At 39.3% G+C, this 21,182-nt stretch overlaps 1 protein-coding gene across 1 annotated transcript in view; it reads left to right on the top strand.

The window, feature by feature from the left end:
* Positions 1–21,182, top strand: part of SNX25 (sorting nexin 25) — a 75,796-nt gene that overhangs the window by 16,693 nt on the left and 37,921 nt on the right. Inside the window, exons 4-6 of the mRNA XM_009642362.2 lie at positions 7,427–7,596; positions 8,476–8,662; positions 14,530–14,600. Of these exons, the coding sequence (XP_009640657.2) occupies positions 7,427–7,596; positions 8,476–8,662; positions 14,530–14,600 (428 nt within the window). The remainder of the gene's footprint in view (positions 1–7,426; positions 7,597–8,475; positions 8,663–14,529; positions 14,601–21,182) is intronic.

Consider the following 21,182-nt stretch of genomic DNA (forward strand, 5'->3'; position numbering starts at 1 on the left):
TGTGATTACAACATGTAGTGTGGTAAGATACTTAATAAAAATAAAAGGTTGCTGCCACCACAAACTCGTCAAGGGCAGATTGATGCAAAGGGAATTTAAGCACTTGAGATTTAACTTGGTTCATCCTATAGATGCATCCAAGTTGTCAGGATAGCTACTAAACACCTCCTACAGTTCTTGTTTTCCTTTTGTAATTCCATTTGCCAGCAGCCTCTGGAAAGCAGTATCAAGAGGATTAGTATGAAATTGTAGAGGTTTGTTGCAATGGGAACAGCTGTATGAAAGTGCTGAGAATAAAATAGTCGCAAAAAGCCAAAGTCTGAGCATGTTATCAAAGTTAACTCGTGGGTAGCACCAGGTCTAAGGCTTGTCATTGCCTTCAAGCTTCAGTGTGTAAAGTTTGGGTTTTCTGTTAATGATTGAGTATGACCAAGACACCACAGTAAGCATTAGGACCTCGTGGTACCAATATGGTCATGCCACAGTTTGTAAGCCATTCATACATTCTTTGGGTCTGTTATCAACATTATATGTCAAATGCTTTTTCCTGAAAGAGGGAACTGTGACCTGTATGAGTAAATATTGGGTAAAGTGATTTATAAAACTTGCTGATGTATTTTGATAAAATTGGCAGCTGTGGAACCTTTGGTATTGCTTTTGTCCTTATTTTTTGTTGTGCTTTTTGGGTTTGGTATGGTTTGTTTTCAGAGGGGTAGGTTTTGAGGTTTTTTTAGTAGGTACTTTTTTCAGGTGTATTTATGATGCTGGCTTGTAAAGGTCTAAATTTGTTTCTCTTCTTAGAAAGTTCAAATAGATCAAGCAGTTTTCATTCTGCTGCACTGTCAAGAAGCTTAGAGATCTGAGGGTGATACAGGTGAAGATATGCAGGCTGCATGTGGTTCTGGTAGTGCTCAGAATCAGTTTAATGAAAGCGCGTCGTGAGTGTTGAATGTACTGATTAAAGTCATTTAGAGTGAGTTGCATGTGCACTTCAGCTCACAGTTGCACTGATTGAGACTTAAATGTAACTCTGCAAGACTCTCTCTTGAAAGACTAATTAAAGAAATAGCAAGGCTGAAAGGAACATTTTGTGGTTTATTTATTTATTTAAAGAGAAAGGACCCTTACATAATTTCCTGTAGAGTTGATGGTAATGTTTTTATGGACTCTTTCGGGTTTTTTTATTTGTTTTGAACATCACTTATTTATTTGCTTGCTTCCTGTTTTCAAAGGAGACACATTTATCATGTTTGTCATCATTAAGTTCCTGGTCATGCATGTCTCCTAATCCATATACTTATTTTGGGGTCTGTTGCCCTTGAACCAGTGGTACTGGTAACCCCAAACCTGTAAAGTTCCAAGTGGCATCGGCATTGTAAATTATAGCTTTGGGGTTGGGTTCTAATTTTTTTTCAGCCCTTTTAGGATTCATTTTCAGGCTCTTCCACGCTGCCATGAGCACTGAGACTATATAAAAATAAAGACAATGCTTCATGTCAGGAGAACATACCCAACCACAAATACCAAGAGTCTTTTAATACTCCTGACTAATGAGTCTTTACAATACAGGGAGTTACCAGATGGTTCTAGTTAAAACAGTGGGTATCTAGAGTAGATCCTGGAAGCCCAGTCACAGATGATAGTCTAGTATTATAGAACTGCCATGGGTCCTGCATTTCTAAGAAATCAGGAATTGTTGTTAAAGAGGTGTCAATATTGTCTCAGAGTTGCTTAGTTGTAGCATGGGAAGGAAGTGATATTTCTGTAATGTTGGTAATGTTTTAACTGCTTGTCTTCAGGAATACCAAAGCAAATCTGCTGTTCTGCCTTCCTTTATAAAGTGCTGGTTGAACTTTCAGGTTTGCAGCAGGGGTGAAATCTTGGTATTGATGAGGTTCGGCGGGACTCATGTTCAGTAGTTGCACAAAGCAGTTTCAGAGCAGGGGATAGTTACAGTAGGTGTCAGTTTGGTCCCAAACAAAAGTACTGCTTGGAACAGACCCAATACAAAGGAATTCTCTTGGCAGGCCCTATCTATGGATCTGTATTCACAGACCGCTGCCTGATCTTCTGCTGGTTTGCAGGGCAGCTGAAGGAAATCCCTTTGCTTTCTGATGCTATGAAATAGCATTGGATAGTGTTAAAAATTCAGAGCAGACTCAAAGATTTCGTAAAATGAAAATTATGGAAAAGAAACTTACGCAAGGTTAAAGCTGGCTTTGTAGCTCACGGGGGAGTGAAGAGGTGTAGGCATGCTGTGTAAAGCATGAGTTCTGTCTACTGTTTTAAATGACTGAAGACACCTGCATCTTGATACACCAATATATGTCACTATTACTTCAGTCTTGATTGTTCAAGAAGACACAAATAAATTAAGTTGCCACTTGCCATTATTTTTTGATTGCCTAAGGCAGATGAAATGAGCCTGGTTTACAAAGCTTGTATCATGCCTGTTTTGGAACTGTTTGCTAGAGTGCCACATTTATGTTAGTTCACTGCACACAGTTGTGCTCAGAATTTATGGATAATTGGCTAGGCTTTCAAAGCTCTCTCTAAAAATATCTGCACACAGTTTTAGTTAAGTTTCCTGTGATTACCAAGTGACCTTTTGTTTGAAAATCCAGCCACATGGTCCTAATAACACATTTTCAAAATTGGATAGGAAGAGAAATAATGCCTATTTGGGTTACTTAATAGCGCCTAATATCTTTATTGACACTGGAGAGATGTAGCAGCAGTCTGCTTTGTATACATGCATGCGGGTTGCAGTTAAGTTTCTGCTTTTCCTGTTGGTCTTGGCAAAATGTACAGTGCTTTTCTTTACTCTTCATCACATACCCACAGGGTGGAAGATGTAGGTTTTATATCAAGCCTTAAGAATATGCCTGATCAGGAGATCATAACTCCTGCTCCAGGATAGTAAACGGACATGGTTTGGTAGCTGAGCTGTGTTGTTAATGCTTTGGTGATTGCTCACTGCTCCTTTTTTGCCTGGATATCAGTGAAGGGGAAGCCTACATTCTGAGAGATGTTGTTTTCTGGGCAGACGTTTCATTGACACACAGTATTTTTTCCCTGCAAGCTGATCAATGGTTATATTGAGGCAAATAGAAGTGTAATGCTTCATGTATAAATGCAAAGGAGGATATAACCCTGGATGTCTTGTCTGGTTTACCACTAGTATATCGATTTATTTTTTAGCTGTTCAGCCTCCCCCCAAGCTTCATCTCCTGCTTTCAGTCTCCCTTTTATTTCTCTTGCTCAAACAGCAATGAAAATGGCAGGATTTGTTGATGCAACTGTTTGGCACTGATATGCAAGGCTTGTTTAGAGCTGAATTTCCTGAAGACTTGGTTTCTCTATTGTCTTCATAAAAATCTGGTAGGGTTCTGTGCCTTTCCTTTTGCTTTTTAGATCACATTTTAGGTACAGTTTAGCTGGGAAAACAATTGAACAAACTCTTCTTCTAGAGACTCGTGTTGCCGTAAGTAATGGAGATAATTCCAGAAAAAACTGAAACTCCTCTTAAATGGCATGTCAACTGGAGAGTATGCAACTCTGGTCCCCACTTGCGTTCCTATAGGCAGGAACGCATTAGACAAATTAGAAGGGTTAAGAATCAAGTATTTACTTTTCTACCTGTTTATTCTTTTCCATTTGGGTTCTGGTGACTGTATCAGAAAGATCCTGGCATAGGTCCAACTCAGCCAAGCTGTATGTATTGGCTGTTGACTGGAAATAAATTTGTACGATAGGGAGACAGATTATGAGAAGTGACTTCTCCTGCATGGATGATAGTATAGGTGCAGGTAATGCTCCAGGGTGTTTGCAGTCTCAAACAGACTGGCGTTCCTCAGGAGACAAGTCTTTTAGACTTCAGTCTTTTAGAGAGGTATTGAAGGCAAAGATGACTAATCTGAGCTTAGTGAAATGGTGTGTGCATTATGGTTCTGTTTTGTGCTTTGCACGTGTTACGAAAGTATAGCTTGATCTAATCACTATGCAGGATGTCCCATAAGTAAGGTAAGAGTGTCCAAAAAGGATGGGGTTTTTGTGTTCATGGGCAAAAAACCAATCACCGCTTGCTTTTAGTTCTAACTCTGTATCATTGTTGTTAATACACAGGAATCAGTGGTTAAGAGAGGTTGGTTTGCCACTAGCCAACTGATGTTCATGTGAGTCATCCTGTTTGCCAGCATTTTGCGTATATTTCTGGCTGTGTCTCGAAGTGGCTGATTTTGGGTGGACCAACCTGTCCCGAAAAGGAAGACTTTCCCAATAAGAGGTGGCTGTACATAAGCGACCCAGACTTTCTGTCTGCCAGTAGTCTGCCTGGGACATGTCTGGTTTTGGATGAATAATGAATGCCTTTAGGGAGAGCATGTGATGGGGAACGTTTGGTGCAGTCTAGAGAAGGCTCTAGGATATGTCTGGGGTATGCAAGGGGAATGGAAATGCACTGAGGAAAATAGCTAGGTATTCAGCTGCCAGAGAGAACAGATCCTACCAGAACAAAATAGACAGCTTTCTGAGCTCAGTCAGCTGCACCACCTGCGCTGGTTGATAATGAAGACTACACATCTTCTTCATAAACGAATGTTCCTCAGAAGAACAGAGTATTTACATCCAGGCTGTTCCAAAGGACTTGTTTTGAAATTTATCTTACTTGTAACAATTGAAACCCCCTCCATGATCCACACTTGAAAGCAAAACATTTGATTTGGGATTCAATTAGAGGCTTCAGCCAAATCAAAACCAAATGTCATCTTCACATTCCTGTTGTTCTGAAGATTAATTAAAAAACTAATTTTGGCTGCCTTGAGGCAAATTACTTCTATTATTAGAACAGAATCTTTTATTAGAGTATTGTTACTATTCCAACATATCTGCTCACTCTGGGCAAATACCTAGTAAAAATCAGTTGTTACACAATGCTGCCTGTCACTAGTGGCCATATAGGGGTGTCTAACTGAAAACTTTTGGTTTGACTCTATATAGTTCTTGGTCACTTTTTCACGTACAGAGGCAATAGGCTTGGAGCAGCTCTGTGAGTGACAGTCAGTTGACTCTAACCAGGACAGCAGCCTCCAGCTCTGGGAAGGAAGCAGACATTATAGACTATGGGAGGAGGCACTGGTATGAGACGCAACAGATCTGAGCCTTTGTAACACCTTAGAGCCTTCTACTGAAGACCAGTCCTGCCTGCCTTTGGAAATTACCATGGCACCTCTCAGGTGACACTGTGACTGTCTTGCTCTAACCACTGGCATGGTGGTCACCTTGCTGTTAAACTAAATCTGTGATTGGAGAACATCAGGCACGTGGCCGTGAAAGAACTGCTAGGGCACCTTGTCTCTGCTTGTACAGCCATTTTTGTATAAAGAAAAGGTGCTGCTGTGACCTGCGCTAAGGGGTTCCCTTGGCATGTCCAGTCAAACATGGTCTGAGAAGTCCAGAAAACCATTGGCACTTGCAAGGAGATGAACTGGTTAGTAATGGGCGCAAAATCAAGGCGGGGGAGGTTCGCTCCCTGTTTCATTCAGAGCTGTGATCAGAAGAGCTGCTTGTGGGGAGTCTGCAAACAACACAGACTGCTATCGTGGGCTTGCTCACCCAGCAGCACGTTGCTGTGCATGTTCAGTGGTGCACAGCGCCCACCCAGTGCTTTGTGCTGCAGCAGAGGCACAACCACCCCTTCGCTGGCAGCTCTGAAAGACTGCCTTGCCATCCTGCCAAAATGCAGCTACCATGATTGCCAGGAGCGGGGAGGACCTATTTGCCTGTTTGGTGGCAGGAAAAGGAGTATATTAGTATAAAGTATTACTAGATAGTATAGCACACTATACCTGTCCTAACTCCAGGCCTGATGTACTTTCAGTTAGGAGCCTAATTCTTTCACCAAGTGCAAAGTGAAACCAGCAAGAAATTCTGGATTTCCTCCATTCCATTAGTATCCAGCTTGCATAACCCTTAGTTAGCGAGTGGATGACAGTGAATGCCTTCCCTGGCAGGAAGAGCCCTGAGAGCAATTCTGGCTGAGAGTATTCTCCTCCTTCTTCTTGAAGAATTAGCCAAAGGCAAGGATCTGACTCCACCAAAGGTAGGCAAGATGGACCCTGCCTCTGAAGCATTTAGGATGATGGAGGAAAACTGTGACTTAGTTCCCTAATTTTTTTTTTTTTTTTTTTTTTTAATCTGTGGTGATTTGTTAGTATATAACACAAGCATATTCCGCCTTCAGCCTGCTGATCAGAGGACTCAGCTTGAGGCAACTTCTCTTCTTTCTTCTCTGAATGATTCTGTGATCCCTGCATGCCTGAGATGCTCAGATCCAAGCAAGTGTTGTTACTTGATTTGGCCAAGAGGTGACTCATCAAATCTGTGATCTGGCTGAGAGGCAACTCAGATGGGACTTGGAAGATGCAGGTTCACACTGAGCAGAGCCTAAAGTCCAGGGCCTCTCACCCCCTCTGGGGTGAGCATGCTGCTTACAGGGCTGTTGCCCTAAAGGTGGGGTTGCACACACATACCGAGCCCCTATGGTTTCATGCTTTCCAGTTTCATACTTTATATACTCCACCGGTAATGGTAACAGTATGATCAGTTCTCACTTGCTGAACTTCTGAGGGGACTTGTCTGGCCAAGTCTTTGTGCTTTGGGAATCAATTCACCCTTCTCTGCCATCACAATTCCACCCTCTTCCTAGATCTGTGGGTGATTTTTTTTTTTTTTTTAAAATATTTTTCTAATCTTTTTTTCTAAATTGGTTTTCCACTTACAGTGTAGTTGGCTGATAATGCCAAGTCTGTAACTACATAGGTATCTTGCACAGACCAATTTGATGTAGCCTGCAGGTGGCAAGTTGAAAACGGCGCTTCTAGGAAAAGTCAGGTCAAACAGGCCAGTTATTTACTGGGAGACTTATTTGCCAGTAATAAAAGAAAGATGGTAACTTCAGTATCTAACAGTTAGACCTGTTTCTCAAACTAGATAGGATTGCAAATCCTCGGCTTAAAGGTTCAAGTCTATAATTAGTTTGCTCTTTAAGAATGTATTTGCTGCTTGAATTTTTCTTGTCAATTGTTCTGAAAAACTGGGCAAGATTTCACTGTAAGTTCATGATGGAACAATTGGGGTTTTTTTTATTCAGAGAAACTTCTTTCCTCCCACTTGCTAGGCTCTCTCTGTTTGATGCAGTATTGTATTTCTATTTTGGCAGGTGAAAACATTGACAGGACAAGGGAATTTGGAAATTTATCTTAACATCATTAAGAAAAATAAGCAGGATTTGAAAAATATACATGGTTTAAAGTGTTTCTTTACTGAAGTTACTTACCTGATCATGGATTTGGGATATTTATCAATTAGTGACTAATCATGATACAAGTGGTATGTAAGTTCTCTCTCTTCTTTTCCTCTCTCCCTGCCCCCCCCCCCCGAGACCTTTTTTGCTGCACCCATGCTTGAGGAGCTCTGATGAAGAAGTAAGATTCCTGCAAAAATGTTCTCAAATTCTGGTGTATTGTCTCCTACCCTCAAAGGATGTCCAGTCTGTCAGCTTGCGCATAGTCCTTGCAGAAATACTTGCAACAAAAGGTAGATCAAAGATCAGAAATAATTAACCATTTGCACCTGTACAATATTAGTAATTACAGACTTCATTATGTAAAAGTCTTGATGCTCTACTTTTAAATTCTGAAATTTAGTTTCTGTGATAATCAGTAAGACACTTTATATTCTCAAAATCAAGCATATACTTACTTGACTCTCCTGACTTGCATGCCAGGCTGTTTAGCACCTTTCAGGATAAAAAACAATTTGTCTATTCCATTCTTCTGCATTTTTTTTTCATAGAGGAACAATTTTTGCAGTCTTCCCTGGCATTATTTTTAGTGTTTATATGAATAATTCTGGCTTTTTTTTATTCAGATACATAGAATCCATAGACTTAAAGATGTGATTATAACTGGATCGTGTACCAGATTTAATTAATTTTGTTTTAGACTTCGATTTATCCAGTGTGGGTTTTTAATTGAGGGGTTTATATTTCGCTTTTTATTTTATCAGCTACACTTTAATCTGATTATAAATACACTAGTAATTTTTTGTGTCACTAAAGTCAAATTCAGAAATTACAAAGTCTCAAGTACTTTATCCGATCCAGTTTACTTTTAATTTTCATTTATAGTGGCTGTAATGCCTTCAAGGTACAGAGCAGAAAGAACAAAACGACTTGGAATTCTCCAAATAGAGCTCAACTTTGTCAATGTACATAAATTTGTGTAATAGAGTAAACAACCAGTTTTATCAAGAAGGTACATTAAATCTCAAATGTACTGTGTAGTCCAGAAGACTGGTTTTGGATTTTTATCAACTCGCATATTTATTTTTGCCTTTTATCTGCAATTTTCTTTTGAAGGACAGCACTTATTCTTCAGCATAAGGATTTTGTTTTAAAATATTTTTCCTCTCCAGTACTGAAACCAGTGGTGGAACTGCTGAGTGATCCAGATTATATTAACCGAATGCTACTCAGCCAGCTGGAGTACAGAGAACAGATGAATGAGCATCAGAAGAAAGACTACACATATGCGCCTTCTTATGAGGAGTTCATCAAGCTCATTAACAGCAGCTCTGATGTTGAGTTCCTGAAGCAACTGAGGTATTTAATATTTCACTGTAGCTCATTCAAATCTACATGTGCTTCTTTTGCCAGCTCATTACTGAGATTTGAATGTGATTTTTTCTTTTTAAATTAAATTTTAGATTTCTTTTTCTTTTGGTGAAGCAGAGACAGTAAGGATGATAAGCCACAACGTTCATTAAATCTCTCATATAGTCAGTTTTTTAGTTTGGTGGCAGAAAATGTTAAAAAAAATTCCACTTAGAAATATACTGGAGATGACTGTATTTTTGAAAGGCATATAGGACCCTTCTTCACAGCTTGCCTCTGTGGAGTTAGATGAAACAGTACGTTGAATTTCTACTAGTGTGTGGTTATCTCCTCATTATCTTTATGAAGTATAGCTGGCCATGGTGGTCTGGTGACTGTGAACTGTAGCAAACCTATGGACACTGGGCATTCAGGGCAGCTTGCTGTGATTATGTGACATGGAAAGAGGGGTTTGAGTTCCAGCACGTTTTACCACCAGGTCAGAGGTTTTCCCAGACTGTTACAGGGAGGTGTTTCCCAATTGCATCCTTTTAAACCCAATTTAAACATGTCAGGGAACTCTGAAGAATTCCTTAAAGACCAAAAGAAAACACTGAACTCCTGCATATCATGAATTTGTTTGATGTTCCTGTTTTCTAATGTAAATAGCACCTGCTCAGTTTCATTCTAATTCCCTCCCCCCAAATCTCCTCTCTTTTTCCTTTAGTCTTTCATCATAAAATAAGATACCACTTGTATCTCAAGCCTGCTTGCCCAAATAGAGATGTTTATGTTTGCCTTACCTTTATAGCTGAGCTGTTTCTCCTCTGATTTCTCATGTGAGAGAAAGGTAAGGAACAAGTGACTGGGAAGGAGGGAGCAGGGATACTACTGTTGTAGGAGCTCCACAGATGTCCTTGCGTTCATTTTGTTGAGCACACCAAAGCTCTGGAGGACTATTGAAGCCATTTCCAGAGTGTTTGTTTTTTGTCCTAATCTGTTTACCACCAGCCAGAACTGCTGTTTTTTCCTCTTCCCTGGCTCCCTTCAATTGCTGCTGCAGATGAGCTTGCTTTCTTGAATGGCTGCAGCAACTTCTGAAAGACACAAGCACATCAATCCCATTTGATGCACTCTGTCATCTCTTGTGACCCAGACCTTCTATTAGACTTGGCTTGATTAGGCCAAGTGATGGTTTACTGAGATGGAGTATAAATAACTTCATACTTTCTCTTGTTCTTATCTTTGATTCTGAAACCACTTGCATTTCTGAGATAGGAAAATGCATTTAGGCGATGGTGAAATGATTTTGTTGCTTGGCTACTTATTGTTCATCTGCTGTAAAATTTGCTCTTTACTCTGGACCAGTGTGCCTTTCCTAAGAGCAGAAATTAGTCTCTATTAGACTCTATCTAAAACCTAACTGACATATTTATTAGCATAATCACACTAATGCATCTGCTTGTTACAAAAGAGACCCAACTCTGCTGCTGCTGTTGTTGTTGTTCAGGCACATTAATGCTCAATGTGCTCTCTTTTTAGCTGATAGGTCACTTTAAATTGTGTTCTTTAATATCAGATAGCAAATTTGCTTTATGAAATAATGTGGTTTTGGCTGCACTTAGGCTTTTCCTTTCTAGCCTGTGGAGCCCAGCTACCATCATCTTGAAATGTGTCTCTCTACACCTTACATAATGTTGATCAGTCTGAGCTGATCAGTATTTGAATGGAAAATGCATGAGAAAAAGTATCTCTGAAGAGAAGTAGTATTTGATTTTGGAGGCAACATTCTTCCTTTCTCTCCTTGTATAGAGCCAGCCTCTGGGAAGGTGGTGAAGGAGTGTCCCCCTGTGGGAGGAGGGATTCCTGTCCTGTTTGGTCTCCAGCACTATGGGAGCACCTAGAGAGAGATGGGCCAACCTGTAGTCATCTCAAAGTTACTACCAGTGAAAGTTTACCAAGGAAACCAAACAGTGGTCCCAATATGGACAAAAAAAAAGAAAGGCTGGTATTTTAGATAAATAAACTAATTAAATAGTATTTCAGGTTGTAACTCACAACAGTGAACCACAAGAAAAATCTATAAAGAAGGAATTATAGAGGAAGAAACAAATAAGCCATTGTGCAGTTATCACTGAGAAACATGGTTAGAGTCTGTTGGAGTGACAAGAGTGGGGAGAATGCTTCCAGTTCTCTTCCTACAACAAACAAATTACTGGCAGGTTGTACTTAAACAGGATCCCAGTTAGATGCTATTCTGGGTAATAATATTCTGTTTATCAAAAATTCCTTTTCTTGGTTTTATGTGGAAATAATTTTTTCTGTGCCTGTTCTAAGCCAGTGCATGGCATTCATGAACTGTAACCCACCTCCTGTTACTTCCAATGTTGCCACGTAACATCTTGATAAAGAACAGATATAAGTAGCAACAATTTTCTGTGTAGGCTTAGCTTTGAGGGAAATTTATCCCAAGGCACTACAGTTGCTGGGAAACTTGGTGGGTGTTTTTTTTTTTTTTTTAAACATCCCTGCCATGCTTTATCTTTGCAGATTAATTACTATCTATTTACTAAAGCTAACATAAAATACCATGGTCAATGAAAGAGGCCATGTGACACTGATAAACGGTGCCTTGACTGATCGTAGTCAAGAACCCTCAGACTCCTAGGTGCTCCTTGATGTATGCACGTGACATTACAGGAGAGAAGTCCCATAAGGCATCCTTCCAGGCTGATTTCATGAAAAGAGTTTTGCTAGGCTTTCTTGTGATTAGAACCAGGTATTTGTTATGGGGTAAATAGGGAAAAATCCCCAGCTGGATCAGTGGAAACCTGTGGGTGAAGGGTGTTACTGCTCTTGGCTGGGAAATCAGAAAAGAGTGGGAGGTTGTGTGTGTTGGATCTCCTTGTAAGCAAGTGTACCAGCTCTCTGCCTTGCAAATAGCTTTCCCTGAAAGGCTACTAATGGTACTAGGGTTTTCTAAATCTTTTTTTTTCTCTCCTTGCTTAGAAGCATTACCTTAAGAAGAAATATTGTATTGATTTTTCTGCATTGCTGTTTATGGATTTTATTTTTAGAACTTATGTAAATGATGCAGGAACATCTGACTAATTTTGGAGATACTTTTGAATTAATGATTTGTTAATATCTGTAGTGGCTCTCTAACATTAGGTCACTTTATCTCTTGGCAGAACTTCTTTCCATTGCTTTGTGGAAACATCCCTTTCATTTTTACAAGGGACATTTGGGGAGCTGATATTTGCTTTCATAAGAAGTCATTTGTTGATTTCTGAGGAGCTACTATTTTGTCTTTTTTTTTTTTTTTTTTTTTTTTTCCCCCTTCATACCTTTGCTTTCTGCAAATTTGGATTTATTTTGGGGGGGAAAAAAAAACAAACCAACAAAGCTTCCAGAGAAGGGACCACTGTATGGTTATCTATGACCATCCTTCGAAGTCAGTCTTTATAACATTTACCTTCACTGTTGCTTGTCGTGAAGGGAGGCAGAGTTTTATTCCTGTTTCATCAAGTTTCCACAAAATATGTTGTCCCTATTTCTTTCAAGAAGAAAAAGCTATACAGTGAAATTTCACCTTCATTTCCCCTCAGACTTGAGTTGGCATGGATAAATCGGAAGTCTGCTACAAATAAGGAAGAAAAGATGAATTTGTTCATGTCAGATGTGAAATAAATTTACTTGCTCTGTCAGAAGAAGACTAGAGATAAAAGACATGATGAGTTAAAAAAATAGTGATAAGGAAATAAACTGGTGGATAATTTTCACTCTGCTTTCAAGATCAGTATTATGTTTATTCTGTTATTTATTAGTATAGCAGCAAAAGGTCGCTACACAATTTGTAGTAAGACAGACCATTATCGCTGGCTCTGTCATTTTTTACTTAAGAAATGAGGGAAAGGGATGAATATAACAAAGAACAGGGAAGAGGTAAGAGTGGGAAGGTAGCAGTGATGTGGATGTGACCCCATGATTGGTCCACTTCATCAAGTACAGTTCAGTTCTTGAAAATGAAATTAACATATCACATTTAAAACTTCCTTAGATGTTTACTCACCAGCACCACAGAATATGTAGCAGCTGGAATATTTGGAACAGACTTTCAGGGAGAAAGAGTCATGGTCTGGCAGTGTAGCCAGGGCGGTGTTTCTGTGGTGCAGTGGTGTACAGCACTGTCGTGGAGCAGTTATCAGCCAGAGCCCAGTGCTTAGGAGGAACAGACTAAATAGTATCTTTGAGGATGTAACTCAGAGCATCTCCCTTACTTAAAGCAATATAATGAGGAACAGAAACAAGAGATCCTCTATTACAGGATTGATAACGAAAACATGTAAAACCATGAATGTGAAGAAATGGGAATAAATTTGGAAGGAAGAAAGTTGCAAGGTGAAAGTGGAAACTACCTTCCGTGTCCCGTATTTAGTTGATTGTCTGTACAAGTTGATAAATTCATAGTTCACAGTTACATTACAACACCTGAGTGAGGTGGTGTTCATAACTCATTTACAGGTGTCATAACCAAGGCACCAAAGGTCCGAGTGAGCTGCCCAGAATCATTTAGGAAGTCTGTGTCTGACCAGGGAATGAACTGTGGGACTTCTACGCACCAAAATGCCACCCTCACTTACGAGACTGTTCTTCTGAAGGACTGGGCAAGAGCTGTGGTGGTGGATGGAAAGAACCAGGATACAGTAATGGCAGAAGGAAATAGGGTTAGAAAAATTAAAGCTTTGCAAACAGGTTCTCAGGTTTCAACTTGATATTTGAAGGAGTTGGGTAGTACAAAGATTGCCACAGGAAAAAAGAAAAGGAAATAAACCCTGGAAATATAGTTGTAAGTAAGCGTAGGCTGTAGGTGTAAGTCTCTATGTCTATACAAAGAAGCAGAGACCATCAGAATCATAAAAGACTTACAGAAGGCAAGAGGAATAGGGGGAATTGAATAATGTTGGTGAGAGAAGTATACATGGAAGAAGTGGAATATATTTTAAGCATTATAGGCTCTTTCTTAAATAGAGAATAAGTAGTCACGGAAATAGCAGACTTTCCAGGAGGCTTCAGCCTTCATCTAGGAGTTAAATTGATAGGGAACTCCTACAGGAATGAGTTAAATTCACTGGATTACTTGCTTTGTTACCAGTATTAATAGCTGCCAAAGTAAATGCACTGAGAGGAGTTTGAGAGTTTGTTATGACCAGAACTTTGACGTTTATGAAAGATTTAACTGGCAGTCATTTTCTTGCTGAGTGCATAGCATCTGTTAGTTACAAGATTAGTTTTACTTAAAATTCAATTTACTAACTGCATTAGTTGTCTTCCATTATGTGTAGTATAGTTTTAGGTGATAAACAGGTTTTAATTATTCCCAGAATATTTTACTTATTTTAGTGCAATACTTTTTTTTTATCCTTCTCCTAAGTTATGCTCCATATTTATTGAGTGCATTAGCCAGAAGAACCTTACAGACAGCTCTTTGCTTTTGAACTAAACTCCCATCCTAGTTTCCTACAGATAACTTATATTTACTTTTAATGTGAAGAGCATGACTTTATATTGTGTTCACTGAGTATTATTAACTGGCTGCGCAGTGCCAGCAGTTGACAGAAAGGGGGTTGGATATTTTCCTCTTGTTCCAAGATGAACTTTTTTTTCCCTAACATACTCCACATGCACATGGCTCCTTAGGTTGCAGATACACTGAGAAATTACTGTTTCCAGGTGAGGAGGAGGTGGAAGTGGTTTAGTTTTTATTAATTCTTAAGTGTGCTGTATGAAGAACACATTGTTAAAGACTAATACCATGATTTTTTTGTCTTCTCTCCTCCCTCTTCACCCTTATTCCCTACTGTTTTTAAAACTAGGTATCAGATTGTAGTGGAAATAGTTCAGGCAACCACGATCAGCAATATTCCCCAAGTGAAGAGGCAGAAAGGTAAGATTCCATTTTGTTAAGTCACATCTGTTGTTTTCATTTTGAAAAGCTGTTTGAACTCCCGACATACATATGCAATCAGTGTGTGTGGGATTTTTAGACAGATTTTAGGAATGCTATGCTTTTAGTATTTCAGTTCAGTGTTTCATTTGCCTGATTCTTCCAGAAGCTCCCATGGTGTATTTATCCCTCCATCTCTTCTTCATCCAAGCTGATGGATCATGAGAAAGGTCATATCTATGATGCATGTATTTTTGGAACTTGCTGCAACTAAGATTTTTGGCATTACATATTTGTATGCTGAGAATCTTATTTTCTCTTTCTTTTTTCATACAATCCATTCTTTAAAGTCTCAGTCTGTTCTCCTTTCAAAACACAGAAGAAGGAATGATACAGTCAGTCAGACTTTATTTTGACTCTACACTGTATTACATTTTTGTGTTGCAATATAGAGTGCTCTTAAATCCTTCTGCAGTGTTTTGGCACTGTCTGCTTTTTAAAATGCACATGCATCTTAGATTTGTACTTACTTTTATTATATATACTGCTTTTTGTGGTTTTCAAACTGTACCAAAACTGTGGGGTATCTTCAGGAGATGATATTGATGGCAAAATTACAGACCAAATTTTTGCTTGGACAGATATACTTAAGGTATACCAAAGCATAATAAAAAGCAATGGGCAATATAAATTAATTTGTCTGTAAACAAACAGATCTAGAAGATCTTACTTTTAGGTTCTCATGTAATCGCTATCTGTCAGGTTAACAAAAAAAAAAAAATCCTTTTCTAGCTCCTTATATCACAAAGGAAAGCTTTAAAAAGCGATTCAAATATAATGGAAAATGCAGAAACAGAAAATAAGCATACCATGGGGGGTTGGAATATTTGGTCAATCTGAAGAGTTTGGGGTCGATGCTCAAGTCTCTGCAAGTATAAGATTGTCAACACTGATATGCCTTACCAATTGTTTACATTTTAGAATAGAGCTAGATGTGCATTCTTACAGGATAAATTACTTGTGTCAAACCAAGGCAAAAGGAAAAGTAGGCATTGTTTTTTCTCGAGTGTACATTACAGAAAGAGATATTAATACTTCTCAGATGGAAGTTAATGGAAAGTCTTTCGTAAAGTAATAAAAGGAGAACGGGGAAGTTAACTCAGAGTAAATTACAAAAAATCAATCTTATTATGCCTGTATTTCCATTTGTGCTGCCATTGGTCTTGGTTGTGACAAGAATTGATTTGGGGAATATTTTTACACAGTTAGGTTCCTAGAATTAATTACTGTCTCATGCTCCTCTGTCTCACTTGGGTTTATCTAGTTAACTATCCACTGTTCTAAACCCTGAACAGAAGATGTTTTTCTGAAGCTACAAGTGCCTGGTACTGCAGAAGAGATATAAAAAGATTATTGCTATTTATTCTGTCAAAGTAGATCTGGTTCCACTTATTCCATGGTGAAGTTGGTTCTGCATTTTTATGGGCTCTTGACTTTTACCCGTATTAAAAAAGATCCAAGAGAAATTCCACTAGCTGGTGCGCTGAAGTTTTGTGTTAAGGTATTGACTTTTATTATTAGTTTAGTTCTACAGCAACCTTGTGTGTCATTTAAGACTTGATTACCACTGCTGACTGTATTAGCCACTGGGGCTACACATTTTATTTATTAAGTAGCCAGTTCACATTGTGCCTGAAGAAAAAGGTGACCTTTTTTGCTTGACACGTGTGGAACAATCTGTCCAACAGAGGCATACAATAGAATCTTCTTATAGTTCACACGAATTTAAGGCAGATTTCTAATCTGGTTTGAGTTATTTTGCTAAGGTCTTAATATACCAAAAAATTTCAGGCTCAGTCAGAGGGCTATCAAAACTGTAGAGGGTTAAAATCTAGTTCTGCAGGCTTTTTTGTGACTTGCTTTTCCTGAAGTAGGTGGAGACATTTTTCTTAATGTGGTAATGAATCTAACATGTTCTTGAATTTTAAGAAGAAAAGTTTAAGGAGAAAAGCTGTGCTACCTTCCTTAAAACAAAGCCAACAAAAAACCCAGCACAGCTTGCTGCTGATACAAAGGTTGAACTCTTGTAGAACAGACCAGCACATTACTTATGTCACCTTTTGATATTTCCCTTTCTGGGTGCCACAGCATACTGCTACCCCTGCAGCAGCTGGATTTCGTGCTGAATGACTAAATGTAAGCTTTATGCAAAAGGAAGTGTGTTTGTTTGCACAATCTCATTCTGTCTTTCTCTTTTTAATCAAGTTCCCCCAGTACTTGCTTCATACCTGTAATAATGTATGTGAGCATGGGTATTCGATGAATATGACAGTCTCCCCTTTCCTGCTAGTAAATGAGCTCTTGCCTTTTGTGTCATGGGCGTCTCTTAGCTTTTATTGCAGCCTGGCAAGAGATAGTCTTACTGGTAGCTATTTCCTTTTTCCCTTGGCAAAGTTGGGTCCTGAAAATGTAACTGCTTCTTTAGTGCCTTGGTGTTCAGTTAGAGCAGCTGGACTTTGGCTGGCCAGCAGTTCGTTGAGCCTTGTATCTGCTCTCAGACCGTAAGAGTAGAGCAAGTGTAGAATAATACGTACATGGACGTAGCCTTGGCCTCCATCAGTTTGAGGCATGGGAGCTTCTTGAGGCAGCGTTTTCAATAGCAAAAGGTACAGCAACAAATGTGCGGAGCACTTACTGCAGCAGGAGTGGCCAATACTCTGCAGCACTAAGCGCTTAGCTGCTACCTAAGCAAAGTAAGTGTGCAAGTACATGACTAGCAATAAATACGCCTGAGCATGATTGTGTACCTTCGCTGTTGGTTGAGGAGACATAATTAAGTCTCTAAAACTGACCAAAAATATTTAGTGTATAAAAAGATTAGCTGTCTGTTATTAAAGGATGAGTAGCCTGAGGACCAGGTTTCAGACTGATGACTTCTCATATGAGCCACAGTTGCCTGACTTCTTTTACTATTTTATCTGGTGATACCAAAGTATACGTTTAACGTCGACGCTAGGGAGGTTGGAAGGGAAGGCTTGTCCCTGAGCAAGGACAGAGTTCTTTACACGTGATTTAACTAGTGTTGGTGCCACCTATTGGCAAAATATTTAGCTGTTAGGGCCCTCCAATAAAAGCAGAAAGTATTTTCGAGTACTTCTAAACATCATTTTATTAAACCCTCTGTGGCAAAAAAAATGGCATGTTATAGGGTCTTTTTTCTCTTCAGTTTTCTATCACTTGAATTTTCTGGCATGTGAGCATAGGAGAGCAAAAGAAAATGTACAAAAGCATCTGATTCATGTTAAGCAGTAAGTTTTGCATTTGACTGCCTGAGAGAATCAAATATCTTAAAAGGTTGAGACACAGAATAATTTGAGAGGTTCACAGTATGGTGCCTGTTGTGGGTGGATAACTTCTGTGGCTGGGAGAATTGCTTTTGGTCATTGCTAAAGCTGAATATGAAACCTAACGTAACATTAATGTTTTCAGAGGTGTCGATGTTTTATTTTTGGAGTGGTGCAGGCCACTGTAAATAGAATCTGTTACCTTGCATGCTGACACTATGCTACTTCCCTCATTTACACTTGCACAAAATCGCTGAATCTGATGTGTACACGTATCTGCGTTACTTCTCTGAACTCCTATGTATCCTCTTGCAAAATGGCCAGGGTCGCTCCAGCAGCGACTGTTTGATGAGGCTTGGTTTTGGGGTTGGGTTTTTTTTTTGGCTCATCTTTGTTTTTTCTTTCCATTGATATTTTTGGCCTGTGCTCTTCTCTGCACATGTGATCTGGCTGAAAGAATCACATCCTTCTACATCTTTAACTGTAAAACTCTACTCATCTTGCTTTTTGGTAAGGATTCCTTGGAAGTACTGAACCAAATTCGAGCTAAATTTTAGGTATTTTAGGGTTTTAACAGAGCTATGTGTTAAAGACGTTGAAGGACTAGAAATGCTTATCTGAAAACGTTTACTGCATTTTGGTCTAGTAAAGCAGTTTATAAGAAGACAAGTACACAGATCAGGCATTGTAGCATGAGTGCGAGAGGACCTGAGTTTCTAGAAGCAAGAGTAGATCTTAATTTTTGTAAAGAAAAGGCTTCAATAAACAACCATGAAATAGCAACAAAAGTAAGTTGATATAATAATTTGATACCTGCTGTAATGTATTTAAACAGTTTCTTATTTACACTAGTTCTAATTTTAACAGACACATTTTTGTTTTTCCTCTTACTGATACTATATTACAGGATCCTACAAGAATTCTAGCAAGGATCCCTTTATACTAGCTGCTGTTTAAAACAAAAGCCCATGAAGGCATGTGCGTTGTCTTAGGGCAAAACAGAGCAAATCTCTCAACAATCATGGATTTTTTGGGTTTGGGTTTCCCCCCCCCCAACACTGCAAAGGGGTTTGTTTGATTTCAACAATCGTGGATTTTTTGGGTTTGGGTTCCCCCCCCTCCCCCCAACACTGCAAAGGGGTTTGTTTGATTTGTCTTCTAATTTTCTGCGCCCTCCACCTTACACATGACTTCACAGCACTGGGAAACTACCCTCAGATGACTGGATGTGGGACCGTTTTTCAGACGCCACTTCGTAATCAAACCCAGGGCATCCGGGTTGAGAAACTTACTCCTTTTCAAGCAGGGATTGCAAGATGGATTGAATAAGCAGCCATTTCTGTATGGAGAGATGATCTGTGTTGCAGCAGCAGATTTCTCCTGCTGAGAGTTCCCACTATGCTTCTAGATATTTGCTTTTATAAGCAGAACTGACAACTGGTACAGAAACAGGACTGTCTGTGGGCAGGCTTCTTAGGTACTGTGGTTCTGAAAGAGGCTTGAATGTTCGGCTTTAAAAAGGGACTTTTCTTTTAGAAACTGGGGCTCTAAGCTGACTTGGGTGCATGGGTTGTGATGTGTGGGTTTTGTCAAGATGATAATTTAGAGTGAAGTAAAATGGATACTTCTGCATTCCAGTGTATTACAGATGCCATCTAACTTAATTATGACACAACTATATTTTCATCCCCCATCATCAGCACAGAAATAAACAGGCACACACAATTATTTTTGCATAGCTTTTTGGCAAGTCTTAAGGAGTTTAATGTGCTTGCACATCGTGCTCGAGCAGTAAGCTTGGAGGGAATCCTTGTGGATGAAGGTGATGGTTACAGTGACTCTGATCATGGTAGACTTGTTTGGTTTGATTTTTGATTTTCAAATCAATTTTGTAGAGGAAGTTGTTCTTTCTCCTCCTGAGATCCTTTGTGTGTGCTAGTGATGGTAGTACATCTTGTCCACAGTTGGTTTGGAGAGATGCCCACCAGTGAAAGAGGGAGGGGAGAGGCTGAAGAGTCAGATAGAAGTGACCAAAGAGAACGCAAGGACCTACAGAGGCTATATGTGGTGGATGTTATTTTATTGTATGGTACATACTTACTCCCATGCTCAAATTTGTCTTCCTGCCACTTTGTTTTTTGTTTTGCTCAGCAGTGGCTGTGATGTGGGAGGCTGTGTTGCACTACGTATTACTAATGATCAGTGCCTAAATTCTCTGTTATCTCCCTTTAAGTACCTTCTGTTGCCTGAAGTATTTGGGGTTTAGCACTTCTTTTACTCATTCTCTTGTCCGACCACGTTAGAGCTGGTTTTCCCTTTGCTTGTACCGTGGGGCAGTAGAAGAACCGTGTGTACTGTTCTTCTCAAAGTCTGGCCTGCTCTTGCAGAATTGAACAAATACTTTTCCAGGCCTGCGTAGGCTTTGAAAACACATAATTCGAAGTTTCTGAGAGCTCAGAGGTCTGTAATGATTAGTAAATTATATATAGAAGGTTATGGTTACTATTTATATGAGAATGTTAAATCTGTGTTCGCTACTTAAATACTTCATCACAGCATTAAGTAGGCGCTGCATGTCCTTAACTTGGCTCTTGCAAAAAGTCTTGCAGAAATGCACACGGTGTCATGCATGTGCGTAGTTCCTTTGGAGACTAGTCAGATGAGTCAATGCTGTTGTGCATGCTGCCAGGTGTCCGGTAAGGGAACAAGACCTTGTACTTTCAGTTTTAATCATGTTTTTGCCATATATAACTTCGCAGTTAAAATGAGAAATCTTTGGTTTGTGCTGCTACTATCAAGAGAGGGGACAGTTCATGAAGTACTACAACACAGTTTAGTTTGCACTTTAAGCAGGCTTTGTGTGTCTTCATTTACATTATTTTTGTTGTACCCTTTGCTGTGGTTTATGGTAATAAAGTTTGTGTGGCATTTGTTGGCATGACTATCGTTGCATTCTAACTGAAAAATGGACGGTGTGAATATGTACTGCAATTCAATGTATTTAATGAACCTGGCCAAGTAGCAAAACTACCGAAAAAAGAAGAGGAAGGAAAATCAGGTCTGAGGAATCCATTCCTAGAAATGTTTTTGGTGCGTTCTAGAATCTGCTGCTGGCCTAGTTCAAATCAAGGTAATTATGAGTGATTCAGGAGAAAATGTGGAAGCTTTGTCAGAAATCACTGTAGATGTGCAAAAATGCACGGAGTAAAAAAGATTTGCACAGGTAGCTTAGCTTTGA

Source organism: Egretta garzetta, unplaced genomic scaffold (assembly GCF_000687185.1).
Source record: "Egretta garzetta isolate BGI_Z169 unplaced genomic scaffold, ASM68718v1 scaffold46, whole genome shotgun sequence".
Classification (NCBI taxonomy): Eukaryota; Metazoa; Chordata; class Aves; order Pelecaniformes; family Ardeidae; genus Egretta; species Egretta garzetta.